The sequence below is a fragment of the Staurois parvus genome, unplaced genomic scaffold (assembly GCF_062004578.1).
Source record: "Staurois parvus isolate SC_StPar_1 unplaced genomic scaffold, SC_StPar_1.0 ptg000671l, whole genome shotgun sequence".
Classification (NCBI taxonomy): domain Eukaryota; kingdom Metazoa; phylum Chordata; class Amphibia; order Anura; family Ranidae; genus Staurois; species Staurois parvus.
Window position 1 is genome coordinate 4,089,343 of NW_028318467.1, and position 23,324 is coordinate 4,112,666.

A 23,324-nucleotide genomic window follows, 5' to 3' on the forward strand; every position below is an offset into this window, starting at 1 on the left:
TCTACAGCTAGTAAACCCCCCAGCATGTTATCCTATGTCTCCATGCACACATAGACTGTAATCAATGTTTTTAGACTGGGATGTTTTTTGGCTGGAAAAAAAACCCAGAACTAGTGGGTCTCTAGAGGAGTTTTTTAGCTGTAAAAATGCTCTAACACTGATAAAACGGTAAAACACCGCAAACCAGCGTTTTTGGACTTTTTTGACCAAAAAAAGCTAAAAACACGGGAAAATGCCGAAATGTGTTTTTTCTTTGCATTTCTGGTGAAAAGGTGGAATGTCTCTTTAGGACCTCCTATCAGAACCTATAGTTAAAAAGATAACACATTTGGACAACTATTTGAAGCTGACATTTAATCTGCTTATATTTTGCCTTCCCTCTTATCAACATCCTAATGACATTTTTAAATAAAACCTGTTTCCATTATATAGATTATTTTAGACCCAGACATGTTATCACTGGGTCTTTGTGCTTCTCTATGCAATGCAGGCAGATCGTGGCTGGTGGCAGAGGCCTGCATAGTTTACAGTGAACATTACAGCACCCTGCCCCCACATTCCACTCAAGAGCCTTCAAGTCCTGATGCAAGGAGTTGGGAGGAGTTCGGCACATATTAAAATGCCTTAGTGGGCAGTATTAGTCTGAAGAAGTTGGAGTTTCTAGGCAGAGCACCCTAGGCAATGCCTACATGTGATGTTGACAATCCACAATTAAAAACTGAAATCCAATTAATGAAAAGGGTGGGTCATAGATTGTCAGGCTGGGAGGAAAGAGCTAGATGATGTTGGACGTCCTCCAGCCAGGAAATGAGGCAGGTTCTATCTGACTTGCTGCACCTTCTAAAGCACATTATGAGAAGCTCACAGTGTGCAGTGAAATCAGAGTAAGACATTTCAGTCCAGGAGAGGAGCCGGTACAACTGTGCAAGACTGGAGGGAAGGCTGGAGGTCAGATTTAACATACAGGTACTCTTCACTACTCACCTTTACCACACTGAGGGGCTTCCTTGACAAGTGATAGCCGGTGTAAAACAAAAAAGTCAAAACGATAATGTACCCCCGATACCTACAGTAAAGACAAGAGAGATAGAAACATTTAGAGTTCCCCTTTAAATTGTGCCGGTCATGTTTTATGATTACATATTTTCAAGGCTGTAAATACAACCGAAATCAGGGGCCCCCAGAGCACCTCCATAGGATGAATCCATGTACTGCTTACATGGACTGATACAGCTAGTTGTTACCTTCTTGTCCAATCACAGGCAGGTTCTAGGCCAGACAGTATTGCCCAACTAGGGAACGTAGGTGTGGGGGGGTCGTCCTTAAAGTGACACTAAATATTATCCTTATTCTTCAATATTAATGTATGCACAGCCACTACTTACATAGTTACATAGTTAGTCTGCCTGAAAAAAGGCAAAAGTCCATCCAGTTCAACCACATAAAAAAAAAAAAAAAAGTTACAATCCTACACCCACAGTTGATCCAGAGGAAGGAAAAAAATCCAGCAAAGCATGATCCAATTTGCTCCTGCAGGGAAAAAATTCCTTCCTGATCCCCCGAGAGGCAATCGGATATTCCCTGGATCAAGGTTGCCTATAAATGTTAGTATCCAGTTATATTCTGTGTATCTAGGAAAGAATCCAGGACTTTTTTAAAGCAATCCACTGAGCTGACCAGAACCAACTCTTGAGGGAGTCTATTCCACATTTTCACAGCTCTTACTGTGAAGAAACCTCTCCAAGTTTGGAGATTAAATCTTTTCCTCCAGACGTAAAGAGTGCCCCCTTGTCCTCTGTGATGACCTCAGGGTGAATAACTGTACACCGAGTTCACTATATGAACCACTGATGTATTTATACATGGAGATCATATCCCCCTTATGTATTATACATGGTGATTATATCCCCCTTATGTATTATACATGGAGATCATATCATCCCTTATGTATTATACATGGTGATCATATCCCCCCTTATGTATTATACATGGTGATCATATCCCCCCTTATGTATTATACATGGTGATCATATCCCCCCTTATGTATTATACATGGAGATCATATCCCCCCCTTATGTATTATACATGGAGATCATACCCCCCTTATGTATTATACATGGAGATCATACCCCCCTTATGTATTATACATGGTGATCATATCCCCCCTTATGTATTATACATGGAGATCATATCCCCTTATGTATTATACATGGTGATCATATCTCCCCTTATGTATTATACATGGAGATCATATCCCCCCTTATGTATTATACATGGAGATCATATCTCCCTTATGTATTATACATGGAGATCATATCCCCCCTTATGTATTATACATGGAGATCATATCTCCCTTATGTATTATACATGGAGATCATATCCCCCTTATGTATTATACATGGAGATCATATCCCCCCTTATGTATTATACATGGAGATCATATCCCCCCTTATGTATTATACATGGAGATCATATCCCCCTTATGTATTATACGTGGAGATCATATCCCCCTTATGTATTATACGTGGAGATCATATCCCCCCTTATGTATTATACGTGGTGATCATATCCCCCCTTATGTATTATACATGGTGATCATATCCCCCCTTATGTATTATACATGGTGATCATATCCCCCCTTATGTATTATACATGGTGATCATATCCCCCCTTATGTATTATACATGGAGATCATATCCCCCTTATGTATTATACATGGAGATCATATCCCGCCTTATGTATTATACATGGAGATCATATCCCCCCTTATGTATTATACATGGTGATCATATCCCCCCTTATGTATTATACATGGTGATCATATCCCCCTTATGTATTATACATGGTGATCATATCCCCCCTTATGTATTATACATGGTGATCATATCCCCCTTATGTATTATACATGTTGATCATATCCCCCCTTATGTATTATACATGGAGATCATATCCCCCCTTATGTATTATACATGGGAGATCATATCCCCCCTCATGTATTATACATGGGAGATCATATCCCCCCTTATGTATTATACATGGGAGATCATATCCCCCCTTATGTATTATACATGGAGATCATATCCCCCCTTATGTATTATACATGGACATCATATCTCCCCTTTTGTATTATACATGGAGATCATATCTCCCCTTATGTATTATACATGGAGATCATATCCCCCCCCTTATGTATTATACATGGAGATCATATCCCCCCTTATGTTTTATACATGGTGATCATATCCCCCTTATGTATTATACAAGGGAGATCATATCCCCCCTTATGTATTATACATGGAGATCATATCTCCCCTTTTGTATTATACATGGAGATCATATCTCCCCTTTTGTATTATACATGGAGATCATATCTCCCCTTTTGTATTATACATGGAGATCATATCTCCCCTTATGTATTATACATGGAGATCATATCCCCCCTTATGTATTATACATGGAGATCATATCCCCCCTTATGTATTATACATGGTGATCATATCCCCCCTTATGTATTATACATGGTGATCATATCCCCCCTTATGTTTTATACATGGTGATCATATCCCCCTTATGTATTATACAAGGGAGATCATATCCCCCCTTATGTATTATACAAGGGAGATCATATCCCCCCTTATGTATTATACATGGTGATCATATCCCCCTTATGTATTGTACATGGGAGATCATATCCCCCCTTATGTATTATACATGGTGATCATATCCCCCTTATGTATTATACATGGGAGATCATATCCCCCCTTATGTATTATACATGGAGATCATATTCCCCCTTAATCTCCTCTTCTCAAGAGAGAATAAATTCAGTTCCTCTAATCTTTCCTCATAGCTGATCTCCTCCATGTCTCTTATCAGTTTGGTTGCCCTTCTCTGCACTTTCTCCAGTTCCCCAATGTTCTTTTTGTGAATTGGAGCCCAAAACTGAACTGCATATTCCAGATGAGGTCTTACTAATGATTTGTACTGGGGGAAATGATTTCTCTCTCTGGAGTCTATACCTCTTTTAATACAAGGGAGGGTTTTAGAACCCACAGCTTGGCATTGCATGCCATTATTAAGCTTGTGATCTACCAGAACCCCCAGATCTTTCTCCACCATTGATTCCCCCAGTTGTACCCCCCCTAGTATGTATGATGCATGCATATTCTTAGCCCCCAAGTGCAGAACCTTACATTTATCAACATTAGATGATATATCATTTGTCACATAGTTGCCCAATTACACAGTGCATTGAGGTCGGCTTGTAAATTGGAGACGTCCTGTAAGGACATTATTCCACAGCACAGCTTGGTGTCATCTGCAAAGACCTTTTAATCCCAGGCAATACTTAAGGCAGAACTAAACTGTATCTGAGCGCCAACCAAACTGAAAACACAATTTAATTAATTTGTAATATTTAAAGCAAACTCAGCCATCCATTCATGTCTCGATGCTTTATTTTGCTGAGAAATCACTTGTGACATCCCTCCTAGCATTTCTAGTCATGGCCATTTTGAGTAAGGGCAGATGATTTATATAGCATTTACAGTACTTCCTGGAATTCATCTGCCCTCAGCTCAGGCATGCAGACAGGAGGGTGTGAGAAAGCTCCTCCTCCAGATGAAAGCGGAAAATATGTCACCAACACATCAAGGATTCTCCAAACAGTTCCAAAGCTTTATTCAGTGGTCACATCATATATACAAAGGCCAAGTTTCAGAGCCGTGCAGGGCGCCTTCATCAGACAAGTGACAGATGGTCACTTACCTGATGAAGGGGCCCTGCGTGGCTCAAAAATTTGCCTTTGTAAATATGGTGTGACCACTGGATAAAGCTTTGGCCCGTTTGGAGAATCCCTGATGTGTTGGTGACATATTTTCCACTTCGAATGTCTACAGTTGCCAGCCAGTGGTCACTGCAGCATGCACTGACACCTTACAGCTTTCCAGGAACGTGTGCGTTGGGAATATTACGATTATTACACTAAACTAAGTACTCCTGGGATCATTGTGGCCTAGGCCAGAAACCAGGAAGTAACTGAAGAATAAAAAAGGTCAACACAATATACCTTCTGATTTATTTACTAATGCTAGCAGCTTAAGGGTTAAAACCAGGCCTGGATCTAGGGGGTTGCTCGGAGTGCTGGGGGAGTTTCCCCCAAGATTTTAGTTGTGCCCCTCAAGTCTCAGAGTGCATCCACTGATCCATGAAGTAGTCTGATGGGGGCAATTGATGTAAGGGGGCACTTTGATGGGGGCAATTGATGTAGGAGAGCACTCTGATGGGAACACCTGATGTAAGGAAGCACTCAGATGGGGACAACTGATGTAAAGGGACACTGTGATGGGGACAGTTGATGCAAGGGAGCACCCAGATGGGGACAGTTGATGCAAGGGAGCACCCAGATGGGGACAACTGATGTAAAGGGACACTCAGATGGGGACAACTGATGTAAAGGGACACTCAGATGGGGACAACTGATGTAAAGGGACACTCAGATGGGGACAACTGATGTAAAGGGACACTCAGATGGTGACAACCGATGTAAAGGGACACTCAGATGAGGACAACTAATGTAAAGGGACACTCAGATGGGGACAACTGATGTAAAGGGACACTCAGATGGAGACAACTGATGTAAAAGGACACTCAGATGGGGACAACTGATGTAAAGGGAAACTCAGATGGGGACAACTGATGTAAAGGGAGCACTCAGATGGGGACAAATGATGTAAAGGGAGCACTCAGATGGGGACAAATGATGTAAAAGGACACTCAGATGGGGAAAACTGATGTAAAGGGACACTCAGATGGGGGCAAATGATGCAAAGGAACACTCAGATGGGGACAAATGATGTAAAAGGACACTCAGATGGGGAAAACTGATGCAAGGGAGCACTCAGATGGGGACAACTGATGTAAAGGGAGCACTCAGATGGGGACAACTGATGTAAAGGGAGCACTCAGATGGGGACAAATGATGTAAAGGGAGCACTCAGATGGGGACAAATGATGTAAAGGAACACTTAGATGGGGGCAAAAGATGTAAAGGGACACTCAGATGGGGACAACTGATGTAAAGGGAGCACTCAGATGGGGACAACTGATGGAAAGGGACACTCAGATGGGGACAAATGATGTAAAGGAACACTCAGATGGGGACAATTGTAGTAAGGGGAAGAGGAGGGCGGCTACAATCCTACATACAGTGAGATCATGGAGGAGAAATATAGCCACTCTTCAACAAGAAGTCAGGAAGAAAAAAGGAATTTGGAGATTTGGAGGAGGCTGAGAACAACAGAAGTGACATTTTGGAGTTAATACATATTTGAATAGAACTTTCTTTTTTAAACCACCAAGTTTAGTGTCAGTTTGTGGACAGAATGTGTTTAATTACACACTGGAATCTCAGCAATTATAAGTCATGGTCTGCCATCCATTAGGAGAGCCGCAGAACTGTGCAAGTGCCAAACCTAGCCTTTGTCCTTACATTTTCCCATAAAGTATACATTCAGTGGAGTAAAACACAGTTATACGGAATATGAAATATCCTCACTCCCTGTATTGCCGGTCTGTTTATACCGTAGCATACATTTTGATATAATTTAACATTAACTTCTGTAGTGCTGGTAACAACTGCCAATCACACTAGACCACCATTTTAAGTCCATACTTCTCAGCGGAATGTGTGGATAGGGGAATCGAGTCAACCCACTGGTAGGGATGGTCTTGATGTTTGAGTAGAATGTAAAGGTCGACTCGAAAATTGTCCATTCAGTAAGGGCGTTCAGCGTGCTGTTTACCCCACTGCGCTCTCACAGTGCATTGATATTGTCCACAGGTCAGCTGCAATGCTTTGGCCAATCACAGCACAATGCACTGTGAGAGCCATGATTGGCCATAGTTATGGTAACTTTGGCCAAGCATGGCTCATGACCACTCATGGCTCAAGTGCACACCCCACACTATATACTTCACAGCAGCAGCCGTAAAAATATTTAGGGCATAATTGTTGTTCCCCCTTCTACATCACAGGTGTTCCTCCTTCTGCGTCAGCAGTGGTTCCCTTTTTTGCTGTATCCACTCTTTTGTTTATTAAAAAAAACAAAAAAAAAACCCCAAAATGATTTATAGTGCACCAAGCACAAAAGTATTGCACCCAAGCATCAAATTCCCATCCCACACCCTAAAATAAAAAGTTAAAAAAATCCACCTAAAAATCCCCATCATGTCCAAAAGGCCAACAAGGAGAGGCAGATGCTCACAGGCAGGTGAAAGACGGCAAGCACCCTCTGTGTCCTCAGTGAAAAGTGATGGTTGTGGACATGGTACATCCTCTGCAGGCAGGGCACGCTTGTCCTTTTTTTTCCGGTGCCGGCCATGTTATTGAGCCACAACATGCAGAAGAGGTGGTGGAGTTGTCCTTTTTTTCCGGTGCCGGCCATGTTATTGAGCCACAACATGCAGAAGAGGTGGTGGAGTTGTCCTTTTTTTCCGGTGCCGGCCATGTTATTGAGCCCCAACATGCAGAAGAGGTGGTGGAGTGGATAACCAAGCCATCCTCATCATCCTCTGTTACCCAGGCTCATACCAGTTCGCCTTCCACCACACCTGCCAAAGCAGCTTATTCCACAGCCTCCTTGTCCACAGCTACTCCTTCCATAGCCCCATCATCATGTATGGAGGAGCCACCTGAATTATTCGAACATAATGTCAGTAACATGCTGCTGGAGGATACGCAGCAATTTCAATGCTCCGATGTTGGTTCCGTGGTTGAGGGAGAGATTGACGTAAGCCTAGAGAGAGGTGTGCCAACGACGGACAAGAAATTGGCAGTCATGTTCCCCCAGCCGCAGCATATGGCCAAGTTGGCTCCAGTGACGAGGAGGGAGGGGATGATGAGGTCACTGACTGTACTTGGGTGCCTGAGAGAACAGAGGAGGAAAGTGAGGAGGCAGGATGTCTTACAGGGGCAGGAGTAAGGGCAGCCACCCTATTGCATTACATGACAAAGCTCCACAGGTGCAGGGCACTGGTGACTCCCCGCTGACTTCCAAAAGTTTATTGGTGTGGGCTTCTTTCAACACATGTGCAGCAAACTGCAGTGCTGCCGTTTGCAGTCTCTGTCTGAAGCGGATCAAGCATGGCCAAAACACCAGCCGCTTGGGCATCACATGCTTGACAAGACAAATGCTGACTGTAATGCAGCCCATTGTCAACAGCACCTGAAAGACCCACATCATAAAAAAGTGCAGACTTCTTGCTCATCTGGGATCGCTACCGCAACTATACCTCAATTCTTCTCAACAGCCTCCACTGAGAGGGATGATGGTATAGCAACGGGTGCCACAGGTCCTTGAACCCAAGCAGCTAGCAGTACACTGGGCAGATTTAGCTACCCCAGTTGCTGAACCATTAAAAATAAATAAATTACTATCCCACCCATCCACATGCTCAGCGTCTAAATACTTGGCCAAATTGTTAGTGTTACAAACTAACCCTGATGCTGCCCCCACCTTATGAATGAGTAAGATAGGTTTGAATGTTCGAACACTAACTGAACACGGGGGTGTTCGGCCCATCACTACCCACTGGTTGATTGAAAAAAATAATCATCTATGGGCTGCCTTACAAATTGAAGCTGAACTCTAACTAACACTTTTTAGCAGTTACAGCAAATGTTTGTTTGTTCCTTTTGGGATAAAGAATTCAGATAAATAAAATCTGATCATTATAAGCACACCTGTCGATGTTAGATGATTTGTCTCCACCCTCTATCTGCCACTCCTGGTCTGTTACATAAAGGAAGTAGAAAAATAAACAGACATACTGGCTGTATCACCAGATGAACATAAAATAAAGGTAAACATAAAAATAAACAAAAAAAAACGAATGCAGCCATCACATCTAAGGTTTGGTAAGCTGCAGTATATTAGACTTTTGTTTTTGGCCTTAATACTGTTTTAATGCTATTCCCAAGACACTGCATAAGCCAACCAACAATGCCAGTCACTAGGTGATCAACACTGTCACTTGTCACACTTCTCTCCCCAGCACCCTAATCAATAGGATTGCATGAAGCCAACTATAATGTCCTAGTGATTGTTTCATCACAACCAATCTTGGACCTCATAAGTCTACTTACTGCAAGATTTATAATCCAACATGGAAGGCCTTGTTTGTTATTCTAGAACAGTGGTCTCCAAATTTTGGCCAGATGCAGCCCTTTGCTTACTTCAATCTACCCTTAGGGCACTATTTTTATCCACTGATACCAACAATGGGGCAGAATTTCACCCACTGACACCAATGAAGGGGCAGAATAACTCCGAAAGATGGGTCCCAATTCTTCTCAATGACACAAACTTGGGGCACAGTTCCTCCTAAAGACACCAACAATGGGGCCCAATGACACCAACAAAGGGTCTCTATTCCTCCCAATGACACCAAAGATGGGGCGTTGTTTATTCCACCTTTTCTACTCCAAATAGTCCAGCCCTCCTTAAGTCTGAAGAACAGTAAACTGACCATTTGTTTAGAAAGTTTGGAGACCCCTGTTCAAAGCTCTTCAAAGAGGTTCTCCAGTTTCAAGATCCACCATTTCTAATTGGATTCAAGGAGTGGTTGTGCAGGCCCATGAGCCATGTGATGAATTACCTCCTTTTCATGATAAACCCCCATCCACCTGAGCAGTGAGTACCTCTTGGACCTTTTTTTTAATCAGGCTTTGGTGACTCAGATCTGCAGGCTGCAACCTGGTCTTCTGTTCACATGTTTTCTGAGTTTTATAAGGTTCATGTATTTTCCTCCACAAATGCATTGTTATGGTGCGCCTGCCTCTCTGCGTAAAATGCTTTGGGATGTCCCTATATTGCTTCTTTAACATCAAGCTGCTTCCCTCAATGATCAATAGAGAAAATAGGATTTTTGTAGCCACTGTAAAGTCTTTTACTCAAAATGTTTTAAGGGACACAACTCATATGCTAACATTTCGTCTATGGACTGCTTTCTAGGACTGGTAAGGTGTCAGGTGGGGGGTGGTTATAGCCTCCAGGGGGCTGGTTGTCAAATCCTATGTGCCTAGTGTCCATTTCTTCTGTAGGTAGTAGGCAGTATAGCTTTACAATGCTTAATTACCATCAAGCTGTGCTCCTCAAAGGATGATGAGAAAGGGATTTTACAGTGAGCAAATAGTATCCTATTATTATCCTCAGCAGATGATGTAGGACTATATCTCACCATTCAATCCCACATAGCTAAGCAATGTTATCCTACAGAGCTGCCAATGTAAACTGAAGAAATACAATTTCTATATACACAAGTGTATTCATTGGCAGTTCCATGGGGTAATTGCTTTTCTGTGTGGGATTAAACAGGGAAATACAGTCATGCATCATCTGTTTACGATAAATATAAACTTACTGCTGTGGATTAGCTATTATTTGCGCACCCGGTCGACGTATGTACACGGATGTTGCGTTCTGGATAAATTAACACAGGTACCAAAGGAAATGACCTTTGTAAATGATTGTTTGATATCATAGGAGACATCTATGTATAATGATAGATATGAAATGTCATGTGATTTGAAATGTTACTATCCTTAATGACATGCTGGAAAAGTTTATAAAAGTTTTTAAACTTTATATGCAATGTGAAACACTGTGTGAAGATAATTAAAAGGTACGGTACATTTTGTGAGTATAGAAAGGCATTTTTTAGGTTTGCCTTGATAGAAATGTTTTCTTTGGGGGCCCCAAATGGAATTTAAATTCAATGGAGTTTAATTATATTTAAATGGAATTTAAAAAGTATCTAAAGCCAATTTTTATTAAAGTAGGAAAAGGTTTGTACCTCTGATCTTCAGAAAAGCATCCAGACGTTTTACTAAAATGATCACATCACAATGATAAAGTGCAAGGTTCCGAGGTTACGCAGGACCCCTTCATCAGGCATGTGATCAGTCAGCATAGGGAGAGAGCACAGGAAGTTATCAGCTCACAGGATTTTTGGCAGCATCAATAATTTTTTCTTTGCGCTTATTGAACAGATATAACTAAATTGTTTAACTTTCTGTTTAACAAATCAAAAGGGAGCTAAAAAAACGTTGATTGTTGGGGTATACCAGTGGTCTCCAAACAGTGGCCTGGGTGGGCCGCCTTTGCTTGCCTTTATCCAGCCCTTGGGGAACTTCTTCTCCCACAGATACAAGACACTATGGGAGTTATTTACTAAAACTGAAGCATGCAAAATCTGGAGCAGCTCTGCATAGAAACCAATCAGATTCCAGGTTTTATCGCAAATCTTAATTGAACAAGCTGATGTTAGAAGCGGATTGGCTGCCATGCACAGCTGCACCAGATTCTGAGTGCACCGGTTTTAGTAAATCTCCCCCTATATCTCCCACTGACACCAACAATGGGGCATAATTCCTTCCTCCACCTACTAACATCAATAATGAGGCACTATTTCACCAATTGACACCAATGATGGGACACTATGCCTCCCACTATTACCAAGCATATGACACTATGTCTCCCACTGACACCAATGATGGGGCACTATTCCTCCCACTGACACCAATGATGGGACAGTATTCCTCCCACTGACACCAGTGATGGGGCACTATTCCTCCCACTGACACCAGTGATGGGGCACTATTCCTCCCACTGACACCAATGATGGGGCACTATTCCTCTCACTGACACCAATGATGGGGCACTATTCCTCCCACTGACACCAATGATGGGGCACTATTCCTCCCACTGACACCAATGATGGGGCACTATTCCTCCCACTGACACCAATGATGGGGCACTATTCCTCCCACTGACACCAATGATGGGGCACTATTCCTCTCACTGATACCAATAATGGGGCACTATTCCTCCCACTGACACCAATGATGGGGCACTATTCCTCCCACTATTACCAAGCATAGGACACTATTCCTCCCACTGACACCAGTGATGGGGCACTATTTCTCCCACTAACAGCAGTAATGGGGCACTATTTCTCCCACTGACACCAATGATGGGACAGTATTGCTCCTACTGACACCAATGAAAGGACACAATTCCTCCCACTGATACCAATGATGGGGCACTAATCCTCCCACTGACACCAATGATGAGGCACTATTCCTTCCACTGACACCACTGATGGGGCACTATTCCTCCCACTGACACCAATAATGAGGCACTATTGTTCCTACTTACACCAACGATGGAGCACTATTGCTTCCACTATTACCAAGCATAGGACACTATTCCTCCCACTGACACCAACAACAGGGTGCCCCCCCCCCCCAAACCAAAGAAGCACTGTTTACTCCCACTGATGCCAGGGCAATTTCTACTTCCACTAACTACAGTCCGGACCCCCTACGATCTGAAGGATAGTAAACTGGCCCCTTGTTTAGAAAGTTTGGAGACCCCTGGGGTATACTGTACATACAAGTGAATTGTCTCCCAGTACTAATTCTGCTGCAGAATATCCTATGCCTCTTCTATCTACCCTTCTTCACTAGACTAGGATCTTTTGTGGTCTCTGGAAATCACTATCCTCTGCACAGCACTGTGGAGTAAGTGTGGCAGTGAGGCTGTGAGTGACAAGGAATCACATTTTTCCAATTGTCAGACAATGTTTCCAAAAAGTCACTCCCGTCCAGTCACATGACAGGATGACTCAATCTCTGCACCAGATGCAGCAAATCCGTCCTAACCACAAGAACAGAGCGGTCGTCTCTGCACATCACACTGCTCTCTGGGTCTTGTGTAATGGGGCGTAGAGAAATCTGGTTTGAAATTAGTTTTTGTAAGTGCTGGTCCTTTGTTGCTCTCAGGTTGTGCTTCGTTCCTATGACACAACTTGTCCTATTCAAGCAGGTTCCACACTGGTCAAAACTCTATATAATAATGCAATAATAAAAAATATTATAAATTCAACGCCTGTTAATAAGAAAAATCTGAAATCTATAGCCAGTGCAGTAAAGGCTCATTTGCAGTCGGGGAGGGGGAGGTTGGAAAAACAAAACGGGTTGGTTGAGTCACATTTTTACCATTCCCCCAGAGCTGCAAAGGCAGCAGGATGGGGTTGTGCACGTCATGGCAAAGGTTATACCCCCTGTTGTGTTTGACAGTCAGTACCACCGCCGCACACAACCCATTTAAATGAATGGGGCCTTTGCAGCAACAAATATGTGATAAAAAAGTCTGAAAGTTATTGGCCAGTAGACCTAGAGGGAGCATCATTAAAGTTTTGAAAACTTCAGGAAACATAAGTTTAGGCCAGACCAGCTGAGCCTGTGAGTGACACATGGGGGGGAATTTACTCAAAGTGGTGCACACAGAAACTGGTGCAGCTGTGCTTAGTGACCAATCAGCTTGCAGGTGGGGTGCGGTGGCAGTGATGGCACAGAGTCCGGTTGCAGATAACTCAAAATGTGCATTGAAGAGTATGCTACAAACAACCCAAGCGGGTAAAACTCACAACTCAGTGCAGAGAGGCAGCGGATAAGATGCACAAACAATGTCTTCAGAGGGCAACCTGGCCAGTCCGGTCCCAATGGGGAGGGTTCTGTGCAGAATTTTCCTACTCATCAAGAACCTTTCCCTGATGCTAATCATTTTCATTGACAGATGGGTGATCCTTCCCTACACTTTGTAAAAGCATGACAAAACCTGGGGGCAAGGACTTATAAAGGCTCTGCTGACCCAAGGTAGCCCCCAAGGGTCACCTGAATGCAGTGTAGCCAACCGATACACTGCCATCTGGGACCAGGAAACCATAGAGAAACCAGGTTTCTCTTGACTTCGCTCCGGCCAAGCATCACCTACAGTGGAGAAAGCAGACTGAATCAGCCTTCAAGCTAATTGGTTGCTATGCACAACTGCACCCAATTCTGTGTTCTCCAGTTTTAGTAAATCAGTCCCATGGTTTAAATTATATTTTTCAGTTCTAGAAATGTGCAAGTCTTCTACCTAGTGGGTGGATGGTCATATAGTTATATCCTGTGGATAGGATGGAGATGACACGTTTCACCGGGGAAGCTAATGGTGCATATGGTTTCCAGAGGGCTGAGAAAAATGATGTTCTTATTTATGGGTTGTGACAGTTCCTAGTTTGAAAATGTGATCAGAAGGTAGTGAGACCCAGGTGACTCCAGTCAGTTATGTCTCAAAACTTCCCTTTAGTGATAACGTTCTTCACTTTAGATTATATTGTCATGTTCGGCATGTGGGAAGGACATTGTAAAATGAGATGGAAGTCTGGGTTACTAGTTATTGGGGTCAAAGGCCCAGGGTGTTTGGCTAGATCATATTTGTCCCCAGGTTCATCCAGAACATGTGAAGTTTCTATCACTAGTTTAAAGCCTTAATCAATTCATGCTCTGTGAATTCTGGGAATCCATAAGACCAGGTCACATTTTTTTTCCAAAAATGTCCTCCTTTAAAGGAGCTCAATCCTTTGAAGCTTAATATAAAACCCTAGTCAATAAATTAGCATGTATAGTTGAATGCCGTGCAGCCCTACCGTTCCTTCAGATTCAAGTTAAGAAAGGGGGAGTATTATTATACAGTATTTATATAGCGCCAAAGGGTATGCTCAGCGCTGTACAGTAGCAAGGGGGACAGAACATGAGACAAGACAGTAACAAAACAGTACACGAGGGGTTCGAGGGCCCGGCTCTTTGGAGCTTACAATCTAGGAGGGAGGGGAAGGTGATACAGGAGGAGATGGCTGTGGGGGATGGAGTGGTGGGAGGAGTGGAGGAGGTTGTTAGGGGAGGTTGGGGTAGGCTTCCCTGAAGAGGAGGGTTTTCAGGGTGCGCCTGAAAGTGAGGAGGGTGGGTGACAGTCTGATGGATTGGGGTAGGGCGTTCCAGAGGATGGGGGAAGTCCTGCAATCGGGCGTGGGAGGAGGAGACCAGGGAGCTAGAGAGTAGGAGGTCCTGTGAGGAGCGGAGGGCACGGGTTGGGTAGTATTTGGGTATCAGGTCAGTTATGTAGTTTAGAGCGGCATTGTGAATGGCTTTGTAGGTCAGGGTTAGCAGTTTGAATTTGATGCGTTGGGCAATCGTGAGCCAGTGAAGGGATTGGCAGAGGGGGGAGGCAGATGTGGAGCGGTTGGTGAGGTGGATGAGTCTAGCCGCTGAGTTTAGGATCGACTGGAGTGGGGATAGCGTTCATTTGGGTAGGTCAGTGAGAAGGGAATTGCAATAGTCCAGGCGTGAGATGATGAGGGAGTGTACGAGTTGTTTGGTGGTGTCTGGGGTGAGGAATGTGCGTATCTTGGAGATTTTGTGGATATCTTGTGGAGATGTTGCGAATATCTTTGTCTATTGTTGTGCCAAATGAACTTGATGATCTGGCCTTGAAGATGCCTTAAACTAAATGTGGTAGCAGAATAGAAACTGTTTGATACATGTGCAAAAGCCTGGGTAGGTTATTAAATTTAATTATAGCCATTCAACAAAAAAAAAAAAAATCGACAGATCCCTTCCTCTTCCAGGGCAAGTTGCCCTGGAAGAGGAAGGTCAGGAAGGGATGTGGATACTCAGGTTTTTAATAGACTTTGGTTCCCAGTGGAATAGCAAAGAGCTCTTGTGATGAAATAGGGAATGAAAGGGGACCAAAAATATTAAGGGTCACTGAATTGGAATTATTTGTTTTAAAGTTCAAAGGGTAATCAAAAATGTTGAAAGGTTGTTGAACTGTAAACTGTGCTTAGGAGATCTAAATTATTAGATCAAAAAACAAATGCTGAATCACAGTATTCTTTTATACTCACTGACACCTGTAAAGCACGGCAAATAATGAATTGCTCTGGTGAAGATTGATAACATTAAGAGAAGGGCAGGGGACATCCAGGTTGTGTCCCGTTACTAACAAGCAGGGGTTTGCACAGGAGGCCATTCATTTTGAACGAAATACTTGGGTTTGAGTTGGCAATCCCAGTGGTCATGTGAAGAAGAAGGTCTATTTTACTCAACATGACAAGTAAAAAGCTCCAGACAACTCTTTTGAAGGCCTTCTCCACCTTTGTGGAAAGGAGAATGCCCTAATAGTGATCAGCCAAATTATATTCTGGCTAGTTGATCTTTCTTCAAGCAAGCCCAGCTAGGGGCATTGGTGTCCGCTTACAAACATCCCCCTAAGCCAACACTTCATGGCATGCATTATCTTACATCTATGGTACCTATAAGATGACCTTTGCACATATGTTAAGCAAATGTTTACAAATGGGAACTAGCCAAGATTGAATTGGCTACATTGGACCTCTCAAGAAAATATTTTCTGATAAACTCCATGAACTTTAGATTTGGTTTGTCATTAACTACTCCCAAATGTTGACCTAAAATAGATAGCCTTTGAACTAATTCTCCCGAAGCACTTCTGCTTGGACATCAATTAAATAATCGTTTACATAAAACTATTTGACCAAAGCCGCACAGCTTTCTCTTTGGTTAACCTTTAAGCGCATTATGGAGGGAAAATGTTTATTAAAGTGATCGTTTCAATTTCCAGAAGCTGATGAGATATTCATTACAGATCACAGCTAGAATATGTTGAACAAAAATGTCACCATTGTCCTAGTCATAGTATGTCTATGCCAGGAATCGGGATAAAACAGTAATATGTAATTACAAAACCTGTTCATTCTCCTGCAGAATGACATTCAATATCGCTGTATTCTGAAGTCAAATAATTGACATGTGTGTTACAAGTCATCATTGTATGTCAGGTGCACAATGTCTATCTCAGCTAAACGCTTTAGGGTCCATTCACACTTAAGTTCCACTTTAACAAACAAGAAGCAGGCAGACTTTTATTCCAATAAATACTCTTACCTGCCTGCTCTCTGCCTTCTCCGGCGCTGTAAACTGAGCTGTGCACATGCAGCTCAGCTTATAGCACTGGGCCAGTCTCTGTGTGCCAGAATGATGGCCTCCTGCGCATGCGCAGGAGTGGCGTCATCCCGTGCCAACCAATGAAGATAGCCAAAGATTAGTACTCAGAAGAGGTTGCCAGCAAGGGGACCATTGGAAAAGGTAAGTATTAACCCGTTTGGTCCCAATTTAAGTGTTCTGTTGTGGTGCATTAAAGTGTTACTAAACCCCGGGACCCTGCATTCACTATATCTGGTCTCCCACAGTACACACTACATGGAAATGCAATTATTTTAGAAACTATAAACTGCTAAATACCTTTTCTCATCAGCAGTTAGAGCAGTCTTGTGACTTCAGCAGAGCACTGGTTAAAGCTTGTAGGAGGAGTTTTCTTTGTGCTCTAGGAGGATGTGAAACCTCTGACAGTCTGTTTGGACAGTGATGATTGGCCCTGTGCTGATCACATGCACAATCCAAAGAAAAAAAAACCTCTCTAGCAATAAACACCAAACTGAGCATGTGCATGTCACCACGGGTTCAGTTTGTATCAGGCAGACATTTCAACAAGAGGAGGGGCAGAGAAAAAAGGATCAAAAAGCCTTTTTACACAATGCAGAGGATTAACCCCTTAGGTTCCACAGTGAGTATAACAAGCATGCTTTACTGCATATACAGTTGTACTCAAAAGTTTGCACTCCCTGGCAGAAATTGTGAAATTTTGGCATTGATATTGAAAATATGACTGATCATGCCAAAAAATGCTCTTTTATTGACGGATGATGATCATATGAAGCCATTTATTATCACATACTGTAGTTGTTTGGCTCCTTTTTAAATCATAATGATAACAGAAATCACCCAAATGGCCCGGATCATCCCCTGGAATGTCTGGCCTTGGTACAGACACACAAGGTGACACACACGGGTTAAAATGCCAATTAGAGGTTAATGTCCCACATCTGTGGCTTTTTAAATTGCAATTAGTGTCAGTGTATAAATAGTCAATGAGTTTGCCATCCCTTCAGAGCACATGTATCGGTGAGATCACTGGCTGCATCCCGTGTAAATATCTCCTTAATGGTGCAAGTTCAGGAGATATTCACTGTACCTACAGGTAAGCCTTCAATATACAAACCACATCCTACGACCGCACATCCAGTAAAAGCACCTTTACTTCTTCTTATAGCATATTTCACAAATACAGGGATACAGGACTCCAGCTAACGCGTTTCACACTCCATTAGCGCTTACTCATAGCTCCTTATTATGGCTTACCTGTAGGTAAAAGTTGAAAAGTAGATCTTACTTCCACTTTAAGCAGGCCATAGACGAGTCAAAGAACAAAAGTTCTGTCAATTGAAACAATTGTGCCATCAATTGTTTAGATTTTCTAAAAAAAAATTAATTACACAGCATGCTGGAGCAGGCACTTTCAATTGTGGCATGAAAATCGCGTGGCACAGCTGGCATGATGCAAAACATGAACGATTCGACAATCGACAGGAATTTAGTTTGTTTTTCGACTCGTCTATGGCCCGCTTTAGGGTTTACATCTACAGGCGTACCTCTGTTTACAAATTTAATTCATTCTGCGGGACTTTTCGTATTGCGAAATATTCGTAAACTGAAATGCGGTTTACCATAGGAATGCACTGAAAACCAATTAATCCGTTCCGTAAAAAAAAAAAAAAGTAAAAATAAAGTATTTTATCTGTTCAAAACTCTTTATAAAGTGCATTTTAAAGGCATAAATACTGTACAGGGACATGATTAAACTTTGATTCGTAAATGCACTGAAAAAACTCAAAAAAAGTCTTATCTGTTCAAAACTCTTTATAAAGTGCATTTTAAAAGCATAAATACTGTACTCGGACATGTTTAGAAATTAATTTGTAAATGCACTGAAAACCAATTAATCCATTTCGGAGGTCAGAAAAAAGTTTTATCTGTTCAAAATTCTTTATAAAGTGCACTTTAACCTCCTTAGCGGTATTCCCGAGTGTAGCTCGGGGTAAAGTTTCAGTACTAGGAGCGGTAACCCTGAGCTACACTCGGGCTTACCATGCGGCATTGCTCATGGGGTCCCTGCAGCACTTACCTTGTCCTTCGCTCCAGCAATGTGTCCCCTACAGCGTCCCCGGCCATCTCCTCCGGCCGATGCTGGCATCCGGCTTCTGTGTTCCGGTCCCTGTGACGTCGGGATAGCGGCGGGAAATTTGAAATTTTTTAAAAATGTCATTTTTGCTGTTTCAATGCATTTCACATACATTTTGTCCCTAGTGCTTTGTCCTGTGCCCTGCCTGCATTTTTACTGTTCTCTCTGCCTGGAAACTTAGAAAAGTCCATGGCGTCCAAAAAGCGTCCCTTTAGGTCAAAAGCGGTTTTAGATCAGCTAGAGAACAGCGATAGTAAATCAGAACCACTTGCAGAATTGAGTGATAATGATTCGTGGGGGAAATTCGTCATCAGACACTGAAAACGATTTTGCGACTGAGCTCAGCAATGTGCGAACTTGGCGCTATATTTCAAATTTCAGTGTTTTTGGTTTGATTATATTATTGAATTAAATTTCTTATTAATATATTTTTATTTTTTATGATTATTTATTAAATTATAATTTATGATTTCGTGTTTCAAGTTTTATCCTACCCGGGATGTTTACTAGACTCTTGTTCGTACAGATTTCAGTGAGTTATTCCTAAAAATTACAGCCTACAATAAAAAACTACATAATTCCATGCAAAAAAATGGTACCGCTTTCAGCACAAAAAATCGGAAAGCATCATACCGCCAAGGAGGTTAAAAGCATAAATACTGTACTCGGACATGTTTAGAAATTAATTTGTAAATGCACTGAACTGAAAACCAATTAATCCATTTCGGAGGTCAGAAAAAAGTTTTATCTGTTCAAAACTCTTAATAAAGTGCACTTTAAAGGCATAAAGAGACATGGTTAAAAAAAAAAATTGTAAATGCATTGAAAACCAATTAATCCGTTCCGGAGGTCTGAAAAAAGTCAAAAAAAGTCTTATTTGTTCAAAACTCTTTATAGAGTGCACTTTAAAGGCATAAATACTGTACAGGGACATGATTAAAACTTAATTCGTAAATGCATTGAAAACCAATCAATCCGTTCGTATTGCGAAAAAAATTAATAAACCGAGGCATTATTTTCAATGGATTTTCATTCGAAACCGAAAATGACGTTAACTGAGGCATTCGTAAATCAAGGCACGCCTGTATTTTAAATAGGATGTTGCAGCAGGCTATGTGCAGGCCAATGTATAACAATCTGAAGGTTGGAACACAGATGTGCTTATTAGATGAAAATCAACTTTCTCCTCTCTTATCACCCAGAGGACACACACTGCTGACATAAGCGGAGGATTGTTTGAAAAAGCAGAAATAGATGTTTGGAGCAGGAATACGTGTTTGTGTCTTGCAGTTTCTAGATGTTGTAACAGTGATATGACAGAGAGTTTAAAGGGATACGTCCTTCCATCTAGAGTGAAAATCTCTCTAGAATACAATCAGATTGGACGCAATGTTCACTCTATCCATCAGCCGAGCTTGTAAAAGGCACAAAGTGTTATAGAGCAATCGGGTGACTCCTTCTCAGAGCCCGGGGCATTTCCAGGCTGCTGATAACAAAAACAATGCCTACATGGCCTGGCTTGAGCTGCTATAAAAAAAACCACAATGCAGGTCATACACACAGGGACCCACTGCTCCACCTAAACTCGCCAAGTACATGTGTATGGTCACATAGGTATGATCCAGACTAGCCTTACTGAACAAACTGGATCTCTTAGCAGGATAGCAACAGATCCCTCAATTAATTGTATCTCTTACCCCTGGTTTGCATATCCGCGTTCCTGCGGTCCGTGTTTTGCATGGGCATGAGAGCCCATTCATTTGAATGGACTCCCGTGCCCCGTGACACGCAGGAAGAAGTCCCTGCACTTCTTTAGAAAACGCAGCCCGCACGGGAACCTCGGTTCCCAGTACGATTGCGATTTCCAGTGCGGGCGGCATGCCATTAGAACTAATGGCACGTGCCCGCAGGTCCGCATTCCTCTGTGCAGGTGGTGCGGCTGCATGGATTTTTTTGCGGATCCGCAGCGGCACCACCCGTACAGATGTGAACCTAGCATTAGAGCTGCAACCAGATTCCTCTTCCCTCTCACTGAACTGGATCTCTTAATAGGTTGTGCAACCAGATTCCCTCTCCTCTCCACTGAAAAACTGGATCTCTTAGTAAGGGGGCAACCAGTTTTCCTTTCCCCCTTGTTGAACAACTAGATCTCTTAAGAGGGGTGCAACTGGATTCCATCCCTCAAATGATATCTGAAAGGATTTACTGATGGGAAACTAGGGAGATGACCATAAATGCAACAATGGCACCATAGGTCCTAAACTGGCCATATATGCGGCAATCTGACAAAGCAACCAAACGTTTGGTTCCATTTTTCGATTGCAACTACGAAGCAATCAAAGACATAAAATTGTGGTTTTAGTGGTTGCAAGCCAAGTGAAGCCGGGGGGAAAAAAAAAATCAGTTTTTACAAAATAGTCATAGCTTCTTTAACCTCATTTCCATTAAACCTTTGAATAAACTATTAATCCCTTGCCCTCCAGAGGATTTCCCCCCCTTTCTGACCAGGCCATTTTTTGTGATACAGTGCTGCGTTACTTTAACTGACAATTGCGCGGTCATGCAACGCTGCAATTGAAATTTATGTCCTTTTTTACCCACAAATAGATCTTTCTTTTGGTGGTATTTTATCACCTCTGCGGTTTTTATTTTTTGCACTATAAAACAAAAAAAGACCAACAATTTTGAAAAAAAACCCAATATTTTTGCTATAAAACATATCCAGTAAAAAAAATTTACAAAAAAATCTAATTTCTTCATAAATTTAGGACAAAATGTATTCTGCGACATGTCTTTGCTAAAAAAAAATCCCCAAACCTGTAAATTAATTGGTTTACGTGAAAGTTATAACATTTACAAATGGCGGTATATATACTGGATTTTTTTTTATATACTAGTAATGGCGGCGATCAGGAACTTATAGCGGGACTGCGGGAGGCATTCTGACATTAGGGGGAAATGGACTAACTGCCACTGACATCCCAGTGACACCAATACAGTGATCAGTGCTAATAAAAAGCACTGTCACTGTACTAATGACACAGGACAGGAAGGGGTTAACATCTGGGGTGATCAAAGGGTTACGGTGTGCTGTGTTTTACTAGGGAAACATGCTGCTGTGTATTTCTCTGCCGTGTAGAGAAAAACAAAGCAACATGTTACTACTGGCAGGAGAGACCTGTGTTGTTTACACACAGGTCTCTCCCCTGTCAGTGATACTCAGCGATCGCCGGGTGCCGGTGTGGAATCTCCAGTGATCGGCATCAGTAGCCGTCAATGGCCGTGCAGGCAGAGTGGTGCGCACGCGCGGCCCCTACCCGGAAATGCAAAATCACGTATATCCAGCGCAATCCTACCGCCCTGTAGCAGTAGTTTTATAGGGAAGCAGTTAAAAACTATCAATTTATTTTTCAGTTTTGACTTTACAGTAGACCAAATTTGGTTGGTCGATCAAACTGCCAACTGCGTAATTTCTGGTAATTATGCAATATCGTATGTGATAAACCCGGCCGATGGAAAGTGGTTAAAGTTGCCACATACATGGCCAGCTTTGGGCTAGGTTCACAGCAAATATGTGCACCACAGCACATTAACAGATCCAAGTTACATATATGCTATGTAAGATAACAGGTTACTTGGCTATGCTGGGCACAGTTGAAGGATATAGGGACTGATTTACTAAAGGCAAATAGGCTGTACATATCGCAAAGTGCAGTTGCAATCTGCAACTGCAGTTTCTCTAGAGCTTAGTAAATGAGGTAAAGCTTCAATTTGCAAAGAATACCCAATCATGTGCAAGGAAAAATTTAAAAAAAAAACAAAAAAAAAAGTATTTTTGCTTGGTTGATGGAAGTTCAGCATAGCTTCCCCTCATTTACTAAGCTCCAGAGCAACTGCTCTTGCAGAGTGCAATTATTCTTTGAAAAGTGCACAGCCTATTTGCCTTTAGTAGATCAACCCCATTCCGTGTATGGACTTGCCTCCAGCCAACTGATCTTCAGGCTCCATGCACACGGGGCGTTTTGAAAACGCTGGTAACGTTAGCTGTGTAAAGTCAAGTTAAAAACATGAGTTTTTCAGCTTTTTTTAGCGGTTTTGCATTAGTGTGTAACAGCGTTTTCCCACATTTGCGGTTTTTTAAAAAAAAATCCAAAAACACCGCAAACGTTTTAAAGCATTTTTCAGCATTAGAGTTTTTGCAGCTAAAAAACTCCTCTAGAAACCCAATAGTCCTGGGTTTTTTTCCAGCCGAAAAACTGCCCTACCAAAAATTGTTGA

General features: G+C 42.3%; 1 protein-coding gene across 2 annotated transcripts in view; it reads right to left on the bottom strand.

Moving 5' to 3' along the window:
* Window positions 1–23,324, bottom strand: part of SLC37A2 (solute carrier family 37 member 2) — a 76,649-nt gene that overhangs the window by 45,127 nt on the left and 8,198 nt on the right. For both annotated transcript variants that reach the window (XM_089652123.1, XM_089652124.1), the window contains exon 2: window positions 985–1,066. In XM_089652123.1, the coding sequence (XP_089508249.1) occupies window positions 985–1,066 (82 nt within the window). The remainder of the gene's footprint in view (window positions 1–984; window positions 1,067–23,324) is intronic.